Here is an 11,598-nt window from a genome sequence, read left to right on the forward strand (position 1 = left end):
AAACGAATAGCCAATACGAAAAGGACCCAACACTTGCACCCACTGTGGTTTTTGAAATTAGTTATCATTGTTCCATGGTTTCTCTTCTTAATTTTTTCTACTTTCTACAATTCTTTTATGTTTTGTATGTGCATGTTTGTCTATATGTATAAATTATTTTTGCTTGCAATGATGAGAATGAGAAGATCGAAAAACCTTTTCTTTTCTCTTTTTCTTCAAAGCAGAGATTTGTTCATATCCATTTGTAATTATGTTTCCATGTATTAGAAAACTAATAAGGACCAAGGTAAAGAGTTTTCGTAATCAAATTAATAACACTAGTTAACTACGGTCTATATAATTAAAAAAACGTTTATATATTCGAAAAAATAAAAAGACATTGAGTTTTTTTTTCTTTATAATTTCAAAAATATATACTAATCTTAGAATTATACTCAAAATCTTAACAAATTTTTCTCTAGTTCAATATTTGAACTAAGCCACATAGAAGAACCGAAATCTAAAATAGCATGGTAAATAGGAACAAAAGACGCCTTTAATGCAAGTAGAGCTAATTAGCTTGTCTTCCTTGAAACCCATATGAAGATTTGAGGTGTCGACGTAGTGAGGTCAAAATATCCATCTTGAAGCTACTCAACCTCGGCCACAAATCAGAAGCACCCAATGCCTGCACAAAAATTTGAGATCTCAGTCTTAAAGATAACATCTTGGTTATCAAAACATTAACCAAATATAAATATTATAGTCATATTTTAAAAATATTTACACACTTGCGACTTGCCAGCATGTAAAAAAATGCAATATATAAATGCATCGTTATAGATCTTTTTTATTGGATTAATCTTACTCTTTTAAACAAATTGTTTAAGAAAACAATGCATGTAAAAAAAAAAAGAAAAAAAAAATCATGTTTCTGGTGAACAAATTCAGATAGAAGATGAATTGCTACGAAATCACTATAATTAGACCCCTTTTACACCACGGATCGACAACATAAATCAGCCTTTCTCATAAAGTTTATACTCATCATGCTTGTTGGGTTTCATTTGCTTTTTGTTTTGTCAAAGATGTTGTTTGCTTTGAGATTAAATCCATTGTGTAAATCATGAATAAGTGTAGAGAGGGACGTAACAACTAAGTGGAGCATGTTCTAATGTCAAAAGCCTCGAAGATACCACCAATGATACTCGTTTCTTGGAGACCATGCAAAAAGCCCTTTGGACCTTACTTCCTTTCCGGTCAAAAAAGTTCCTTTTTATTTCCCTTTTCTCAATAGCTTGGTCCATTTCAAAATTACACTAATCATGGCTTTTTCATTTATATCAGATTCAATAGATATGAACAAACCATCCTTTTCATTTTTTTACTTTACTCGGCAATGACAATGAATGAATGAATGAATGTACTCTAACATAATTTGTTTTTCTTTGTATAACTTTTTTTTTTTTTCGGCAATCTGATTTCATTGATATACCACAAAGATAGATTACAGAAGCTGGCAAAGATATCAATCTTTCCAGGGAAATAAGCCGGCGAGTACAAACATTACACTCCCGGAGGCTAAGACCAAAAGAGATGAAATTAAGGGGAAAAAACCCAAGCATGTGAAATACACTACATCCAATCGATTACTTCCCGGATCAAGATCTAGAACTCTAGAAAAAAACAAACAAAACCTACACCTTTGATAAATTAAAACAAATCTGAGACAAAGAAAACCACACAAGCGGATAAGAGTACAAGATTCTCCTTTACCACAAATTAAACCCGAATGGAGATGCCATGCGTCCCTCTTTATAATGCTCCGATGGGAAGCTTCAGAGGCGGTGAGACAGATCCAAAGCCTAGAGACATAGAAGGAAGGAGATCTAGATCTACGATGGTGAGATTCTTCATCTGAAGCAGGAAAGAACCGGTTGAAAGCTGCCTCTGCCGTGAAGGGCCAGATCTGTAGCTGAGCTTGACGGAGAAAACATGGAGAATCACAGACAAGCAACGAGAGCCCAAGAGGCGATAAGGTTTAGGTTTTTTAATCTAGATCTGAGAAAACCAAATCTGATGCCGTTGGAAGAAAACAAAGACATGGATTAGCTGGAAATTAAGATAAAACGAAACTAAAAGAAGAGAACCCCAGCTCCGGTGCTAAAAGAGCTACCGAAGCCGGTTTAACCTAGGCGGCGGCTGGTGTTTTTTTAGAGAGAAGGGAGAGGTTTTGTTTTAGAGAGAGAGAAAAAAAACATGTACCAAAATATGAATGGTGTTACTTTTGTTTTTTTTTGTATAACATAATTTGAATTTTTAAAACTGGAGAAGAATTAGTTAAAATAGAGAATAGTGTTTGTTTACAACACTTAAACATAGAATGAAACTAAAAAGTATAGACTGAAATGAAAAATACGAAACAAGTCATTTATGAAGAAAGATACCACATATGAAACCTAACATGCCGAGTTTAACTTATGCCTAAGAAAGAACACTATACCCTAAGGAATACAACATAAAGAACTCAAACGATCGAATCAAACGCACATTGAAGTATAACGATTTGCTTGATATGCATTTTCATTTTTAATTCAGTGTTCAGTTTATTAAGCAACAAACCTCTTCACATGATTGATTTTTGGAATCCAAACAGACGTTTAAAAGAGAGAAAAATTGGGAAATCAAAATTCTATACTTTCATCAATTTGCACAACATTTCATTCTATTATATGATATTATCTATAGATTTTCTTTTCTTGACAGAAAACCACATTACCTAACAAAAAGACAAGAAAACAAAAATAAATGTTATTAGCAGAAGAAAACTAACACAAGTGAAGAATTAAACAATGGGAGAACAAACAATAAGAGGTGGCATAGGAGAACAAACAATAGTTTAGCAGAAAACTAACACAAGTGAAGAATTAAACAATGGGAGCTACATTGAATAAGTTATTTGTATACAGTACTCTTCAAAAATAATAATAACATACGAATATAAATGAATAAATATATAATACGTATAAGAATGTATCAAAAAACCATTAAAAGAAAGAAAAAAAAATGAAACTCAATATACAAATCTCGGATGCCCCATCCTGCAAGTGGAACACACACTTCATCTTGTGAGGTTATTAAAACGTTGCAGTACTAGTCCCAAGTCCACAGTCCACTAGAGCTTTTTAGGCAGATTATATGTCTTTTTAAGAAACCTCGTGGCAGATTCATCATTACGATAACACAAAACACGTAAGAGTGTGTTTGGCTCCATGCCATTCCACTGGCCTGAAGTTGGAGGCAACGGAAGCCTCGACTTAGCTGAAGACCCGTAAGCTTCGAGGGTCGTTCCCTTGAACCTCTCTATTAAACTGTCTGTGTCTGTACTAAACAAAGGAAGCACGCCTCTGACCGTAGTCGAGAACTTATCAATCAAGTCCATGGCTAGACCATCTCCGTTTGCCCAGAACATATCTTTCATTGATTTGAAATCTTCTTCCATTATCTGGGAGTCTTGTCTTGTAAAAGCCCTAGAGGGTCCTCCAGCTAGTAGGACAAGTAAGAATCCATCGAACGAGGCTTTCATAATATCGGTGATGATGCGTGTTCGCACTCTTTCATGTACTGTCTCTGCTATGACTGTCAAATTCTGTTCGAGCTCCTTGAGGAAAGGATCGATTCTAGAAGATGAAAGGTCACCGATGTATAACCCATCCCATAATGTGTGGCTTAGGTCATGGAAGACAACTTTGTAAGCTAGAGACTCAGAAAGCTGTTGAACGCCTTCGATGCAAGCCGCTGGTGTGAGCTCAAACTTTTTTTCTAAGCCATTGGAAAAGTCATCGGTGTGAGCTGACTCACAGTTCCTCAGATGTGTGATCACTCTCTTTTCCACAACGTCGAGTTCACTGCGAATTTTGTGCAAGCTGTTTATTCTAACACATAGCTGTGTGACCCCAAAGGAATTCTCACCGTTCATAACCGAAGCCTGAGAGTCTCTCTTCTGAGAGGTAGGTGTCTTTTCTTTCTTCTTCCATTGGAACTTCGACTCCGTTGTACATCGGGTGAGTGCAGGCATTGTGGGCATGTACGTAGTCCGAGAGCCTGAGCATCAGCATACATATGTAAAGTGTGAGAAATTAAGAGTTGTAGACTTCTTCCATCAAATAGAAAAAAAAATCTTCCAAATCATGTGCACACTTACCGCAGCCAGATTTCGCCTTTGAGACATAATACTGAAGATATTTATCTAAACCAATGATTAAATCAGGTAATACTGCAGGATGCATGGGTATGGGAAGCTGAAAAAATGCTTCCAAAGTTTCATCAGTAATTCGCAACACTTCGGCAGCAGATTGAGCATATCCTCCTTCCTGGTTCTCTAGCGGTTTCCAAACCTGAACAAAAAATTTGCGTTAATTTAGTTCAACCTTAAAACATTTATCACCCACAAATAAAAGAAAACTTAAAAGTTGAAATGACAAATTCTAAGACCAAACTTCCTGACAGATTTACTAACCTCTTGCTGCAAATTCCTGTCAACCCATTCCTTAAGTCTGTCTATTCTTGCCTTGATCCAGTCTTTGACCAAATTAGCAATAACTGTCTCAGCCTCGAAGGGAGGCATTTCACGGATAATTGCTTTGCCACCATCATCACTGTCAACAGAATCCTCTACTGCTATTTGCACCAGATCCTTCTCTAGCTTATCTGCAGCTCTTAATATCTGGACAGCATCGGGTGTCAATTCAGATATTCCGGATATAAACTGTTTAATCTCATTCCCATAACAAACATGGAGGGTAGCCACAGCAACCCCTGCAGCAAATGGATGCCATCTCTTCAATATTGGACTGAACATTCGCTTTTCCTGAACAGCTAGCTCACCAATATCCTTCGCAAGAATGGCCAGAACAGGAAGAGGATTTTTCTGGTTCCTAGATGCTCTCCGGCTAGAATCAGCTTTCTCCATTCTCTAAGGAAAGACACACATAAAGAGACAAGTTAGAATAATTGTTGGAGCAGTCGCAAGTAAAACAATAAAAATAAATAATGATGGTAAGAATCCCCTAAGAAACTGCAAATACTTGCCTGAGCAAAACAAGTTCGTAGTGATGACCTGATGTATGTCTCAATCCTGGTACGAGCTACATCAACTTCTCCTTTCCTTTTTCTACGGTACTCGTTAGATATATCTTCAACTAATATCCTGGCAGCTGATACACCCAAAGAAACAATTCCCTCCATGGTATTAACATTACCTCGGTCAAAGGTGTCATGGTATGCAAGAAGCCTTTTCTCTGCCCAACCTAATATAGCACTAAGTGTAGAACTCAAAACTTGGGAGTATTCAGGATCCTTTGTAGTCTTTGCATCTTTAGCAACTTCTGCCAGTTGAGAATCACAAGCATGAAGCAAGTCCATCTCAACTTGTCCAGTTACAACATAGCGACTAAACAAAAGCCACGTAAAACAGAGGTTATGAAGCATCTGGTTGATTCCAAGAATTACCCAAGTCTTCTTAATATGTTCCATAAGGTCATCAACTTCCTCAACCATGGACGTCGCGTCATTAGAATCAAAGCAGGCTTCTAAAAGCAGTTCATAGAGCCTGAGATTAAATGGAGAACCATCAGCCCAGTGACAAGAGTCAGAGAAAGACCCATCAGATCTAGTGGCAAGAGACATGACCGCTGATCTAAGACTTTGCATTTGCTCATTGTTCCTTCCAGTCTCCAACGGCCGGTCTAAAGCACCATGAATTATCTGTCGCAAGCGTTGAGAAGAATTCGTCTTATCAAGTGGTACGCGAGGATGCAACAAAAGACCTGCCTCAAGAACCTTCAATGATCTCTTCAACCAAGCATCGTATTCTTGCTGATCCGTAAAATCAGAAGACTTTAACTGCTGTAACAATTCTAATGGAAGAACTACCGACTCAATCTTCCTTCCAACCTGAAATCAAAAACAGACAAACAAACAAAAACCACTAACTTCATTAAAGCCGAGAACTTTCGCAGCCTCTTGCAATTATTACTAAAACAACACACATTCTTCTTATCCACAATAGTACCAAATTTAAGATCTATCCAAAATAAGTCAATGGCCGCCTCTATATCACAAGATCATGAAATTAAACTAAAATCAAGCTCTAGATTTATTTTAATTAGATCCTTCATGGTGTGAACTGTGAAGTAAGAATTTGATCAAGCCAAAGACAAAATTAAGCTCAATTAGGATCACAGAGATCAAGCGAGAAGTGAAATTGAGCTAACCTGACTAGCAGCAATCCTAAGAAAAGCTCTACGAACACGGGAATCAACAGCCTCCGATACTCGCATTTGGATCCGCATTAGCTCACCGACAGTAGTGGGACGCTTCGACTTACCATTGGAACCCGAAGCAGAACCAGAACCAGAGCCAGGACTCTTATTATTATTAGATCCAGGCGAAAGCGAAGAAGAAGACCTCAACCCAAAAGCCTTCTTCATCTTACTAGCGGCGGCTGAGGTCATAGACCGCTGAATCGCCGGCGAAGCAGGAGAGCCATTGGGAGAATCCTGATTCGAAACAGCGACTGATGAAACAGCCGACGAGAGAGGCTTTCCGGTGGCGCTACGACCTGCGGCGACGAAGATCTCGTAAGCAGTGAGACTGAGATCGGAATCGGAAAGCTGAACAGCGAGTTGTCCGAGTGGTGACGGAGGTAGATCGGAAGACATTGGAGAAGAGCGTGAAGTCGCCGATTGTGACGACGGCGGTGGTGGTGTAGACTCTCTCTTGGAGTGACCCAGAGACAGCTCTCTGAAGAGGTGAGCCATTATTTTTGCGTGTGAGAGCAGCGAAGCGAAGCGAACGAGAGAGAGAAGAGAACAAAAACAGCTTTTTTTGATACAGTTACTTAAAATAATTTAAGCAGAAAATGGCATTATTGTAATTATTGTTTCATTATTGACTTTTTTAATCTCATTATTTTAAGGAATTTTTCAATTAGTGTTAGTTATTGCCTTATTGGATTGATGTTTAGTTTACAATTATCGATTAATCAAGGGAACGAGTGAATTAGGTAACTAAATAAGAATTAGAAAAAAATAGACGTAACAATTTCTGTAATAATTGCTATTGAATAGTGTCTTTTTTTTTATAATTGTGTTAGGAAAGAAAATCTTAGACCGAGACTATGAGATGTATGATTGGAGCGAATAATTAGAAGAAAAATACTTGGTTCAGTTTTAAAAATGAAACTTTTTATTCACCTACTCTTTTTTCAACCAACCAAATTTTTTTATATAATATTTCATTTAAAAAATAAATCAAAAATAAATTTAAAAGTAAAACAAATTCTATATATTTTAATTTTAAAAAGTTAAATATTGGTTTGTTTTAGATTTTACAATTAAACAAGGTTATATATCGGTTTGAGTGTATAAACGAGAATTAGAGTTTATATTTTACAATTAGAACGAAATTAAGTGTAGGATTAAAAAAAATAATAGTATATTTGTTTAAGAAATCCAAAATGAATGTTAATCATCTAATATTACTTTCTTCATAAAAAAATAATATTTTTTTGTGTTTTTAGTTTTAACAACCTTTATAATGAAAGTGGAAAGAGTAAATAGTTAGTTGGATTTTTTTTTTCCTGGGGAATCTCCTAAATAGCAAAAGAAAAAAAAAAAGAATGAATGGGTCTTCTAAACTATACTTGGCGATTGGGAACATTATTCTTGACAGCTAACCGGAATGAAGACAACACTTACACATGCTATTCGGTTAACAAAATGCCAATTTACGGGTGTAAGTTTCGGAAGTTTCCTAATTATTTGACTGACATATAGAACAATTTAAAGATATCTATAACATGAGATAATAACATGTGCAAATAGAATCAGACGAAAAGCTTCCTTGTTCTTCTCTACTTTCTCTAAATGCCAACTATGTTTTTGGTGTAAGATATCATATTCATCAGTTTAGAACAGTGAGTCTTGTAGTCAGCAAATAGTGAGGGATATATATGATAGAGAATAAAGAGATTATTTAGATACAGGGGGAACACTGCAACTTGTTTGTTTTCGAAAATTGAAACTAGTATCAGTTGTGTCCATGGTCCTACAACAGTTATCTACTTCCACCAGAAGATGGCAGCAAGTAAATCTTTGGATCATATTTTTCTTCGAACCAGACCTTTGAAAAAGTCAAAACTGTAATTGAAAAAAATAAACTCCACATTAGCTTGTAACATGTACCGTAATGTTAGCCATTTATCGATAATAAATTTTACCTGTTGCCATCAGGGTGAAGCTCATACATTTGATTGTCATCTCCAATAGCCAGCAAATATCCCGAAGACGTCAAACCCTGAAAATTTTAGAAACAGATGCAAAGAGGATCAAAAGCACCATATTACAATGACTGTATTCCCCAGATGATGCAAACGTACATGCCTTGTATATAAACAAGGCAGAAAAAAAAAGAATCCTACCTGAATAGTCACAACATTTTGAACAACTTGGTCTTGTACTTTTTCTTCAACAATCACTCTTTGCTCACTGCACATACACGGTAGAGTGTTTCAGCCAAGCAAACATGGTTACAGTGTATAGCCCCCAGTTGAAAAGCATTTCCAAAATACATGCTAATTTACCAAGATTATATTAGCCTTTCAACTCAGATAGTGACAAAAATGAGATGCGAATATAATCAAAATCAGTTAAGATTCAGACAACAGAAACCCTTCAATGAAAAGCAGACATAAAAATGCAATCGAAAGTCACCTGTGTAACCATGTTGTGTAGTAAAGCTCCTCGAGAGATTTAAAACCTGTAAAGTACAGTGGGATCGGAAACTGATTATATGGGCTCAAAACTAGATAATAAGACTATCATTTCTCTGACGCTCATCTCTTTTAAATAACTAATTTACAAATAAATTTATGGAGGATACTTTAAAAGTGACAAAGATGCTCGTAAAGAAACAAGCAGCTAACTGACTCTTTAAGCAGTCTCTGAGATCAGAGGTTTAATATTACCTTGGTCCATGAATAGATCAAAGAATTTTTCAAATTTATCAAAGAAAGCTCCAAGGATTTCTTCTCTTTTAAGTAAGTTTGACGCAGGAGACATATCTTTTAGTACAGCATTTAAGCATGTGGTTGGTTGCTCGTTGTCCACATTCAATCCCACACCTGCGAGAAGAATCAGTCACTTTCTTTCTTTTAATCTACAAGTAGAGAACAAATCAAAGGGAACAAGACTACGAGCTGAACGCTTCGACTTTGTTAAAGTAGTCAAAGTAAACTTCAAAAAGAGTAATGCTTATTACCGACACTGACATGAAACTTCTTTGATCTATAAGTCGAGGTACACAAAATGCCTCCAACCTTAAGGCCATTCAAGTAGAGATCATTCGGCCACTTAATTTTAACATCAATGTACGGAAAACCCTGTATATTAATGAACTTCAAATTAGCTAATAATATCTGATGCAATGGATCAAGAACACAACCATTTACGAGAACATACTTTCTTGTCACAGACATGTTTCACTGCCTCGGTTACAGCAAGAGATACCACATACTGTATCAAAGGCACGACACGACCATCTTCCATTTCTAGAGTAAAAGAATACATAAGAGAGCCCTTTGGAGATTCCCATACATTCTTAGTTCTGCCTGCATATTCATCAATTACCACAAACAGTTTCAAGTTTTCATATCTAAATTCTACTTGCTTACTATCTAATAATCCAAAATTGGTTTAAAAAATCTTACCTCGACCTTTAAACTGGACATCAGTGACACAAACTGAACCACCTGGAAGCTCAGAGAAGTTACTGCAATAAACCAAAACGCAGAGTTTAATACAGGAAAGGTAAATAACTTGTAAGGAAGGAAACTAAACAGAGCCACTTACTGAGAAACAACATCGTGAGTGGACGACAAACGTGGAGACCAAATAAGTAACCGCCCAAACTGATGAGTTAGAATGGAGTTCATAAAGAGTGAGAGATTGAAGGAATCATCATCTTTGACCAAATGCTTAGCCTCAGATTCTAAAAAGAGTGAAACTTTGGTATCATCTGGGAGTTTAAGGGAGTTGTTGTTCTTGAGACGCTTTGCTATCTCAGTTTCGACAGAAGACTTGCCACATAAAACCAAGCTACAAGAAGCATCATGATGACTCTCCATTGCTAAAATCAAACAAAAACCCAATGACAGTTTCTATAAAGCAATACTCTTTATTAAAACTAAAGCATATAAATCAGTATCAATAAAATCAGGGGATCGGACCTGAGGCAGCGACGGAGAAAGATGGAGGACGCAGAAGAAGAGGCTTAAGAGAAGTGAAACAACGCAAGAGGTACGCCAGCGTACAAAATGCAAGACTAAAACAATCCAATAGATGAAAATTACTTAGATAAGGTTGTTGAACCAACTGCTTCCATTAACCAAATCAATTATTGCTATATCACGTGGAGGTGGCCGGAGTTGCCGTCGTCGGAATTGTGTTTTGTTTTGTCATCGGAGAAATCGAAGAAAATGAATCGAGGAGAGATTGTTAGTTATGGGCCTTAATGATTTAGTCTTTAAGCCCAAATCTGAAATCAGTGGACTAAACGGATGTTGGCCCAATTACGGAAGAGCTTATTCCTTCGCCCACTGCGACTAGCGACCGATAACCAGCTACAGTGAGTCAGTGACTAGTTTTGTTGGTTCCGTCGTCTATTGATGTGGGTCGCTAAAACCAATCCTTGTTGTTCGTTTGACAGTTGGCAGTTGCTATTTCTGATTTTTCTTTTTTTGATAATTTATATTTTCATGTAACTTTTTTAATTATTTGGATCTACACTATCATTCCTAAGAAACTAATTAACTATTTTTTTAACAAAAATATAATTAGTTTTTGTTAATTAATATAATTAGTAAATTGATTAGTTAATTAATTCATTTAATTAGATATCATTCTAATTTAGTTTTTTATTATTTTTAAATGAATTTTAATTTAATTTAATACATTTTGATTTTGGCTGGGAATGAATGACCATAAAAAGTGGGATTAAAGAGAGGAATCGTGTTTTCACTTTGTTATTATTATTTTTTTATGCTAAACAACCAAAGTTTTTCTAAATGATACTCCCTCCGTTTCACAAAGAGTGTCATTTAGACACATTTCACACAAATTAAGAAAAGTATGGATTATACATATTTGCCGCTATTTAATAAGTAGTTAATGTTCTATATTCAATGAAAATAGTTTTGGGTTTAGGAGTAAAAAAGAAAATTTAGCTTTAAAACACTCATTGGAAATGTAAAATGACACTCTTTGTGTAACAAAATTTTTTTTTCAGAATGACACTCTTTGTGAAACAGAGGGAGTATTATCAGAGTCGTGGTTATGTAAAAAAAAAAAATAAACATTGGTTTCCAGCCTTTTATTTCTAAAAGAATTTTAAGGCTTTATTTTCTTCTGTTTGTTAATTATGTTATGGCTAAATAGAAAATTTTATTTATATTACAGAAGAAAAAAGAGAATCATCATTGTTTAAAGTTTTCACCTTATCCTTTTTTTTTCAATTAAAGTAATGAAAAAAAAACTTAATATTCTAGATCTCTAGTTTCTG

At 35.7% G+C, this 11,598-nt stretch overlaps 1 protein-coding gene and 1 pseudogene across 1 annotated transcript; both read right to left on the reverse strand.

Moving 5' to 3' along the window:
* On the reverse strand, nucleotides 2,900–6,800 carry LOC109124746. Its single transcript, XM_010431284.2, has 5 exons — nucleotides 6,255–6,800; nucleotides 5,071–5,934; nucleotides 4,499–4,954; nucleotides 4,184–4,376; nucleotides 2,900–4,083 (listed from the first exon to the last, which is right to left on the reverse strand). The coding sequence occupies exons 1-5, from the start codon at nucleotides 6,798–6,800 to the stop codon at nucleotides 3,155–3,157; spliced, it is 2,988 nt and encodes a 995-aa protein (XP_010429586.1). The 3' UTR covers nucleotides 2,900–3,154.
* LOC104714047 lies at nucleotides 7,971–10,494 on the reverse strand (annotated as a pseudogene).

Source organism: Camelina sativa, chromosome 9 (assembly GCF_000633955.1).
Source record: "Camelina sativa cultivar DH55 chromosome 9, Cs, whole genome shotgun sequence".
Taxonomy (NCBI): Eukaryota; Viridiplantae; Streptophyta; class Magnoliopsida; order Brassicales; family Brassicaceae; genus Camelina; species Camelina sativa.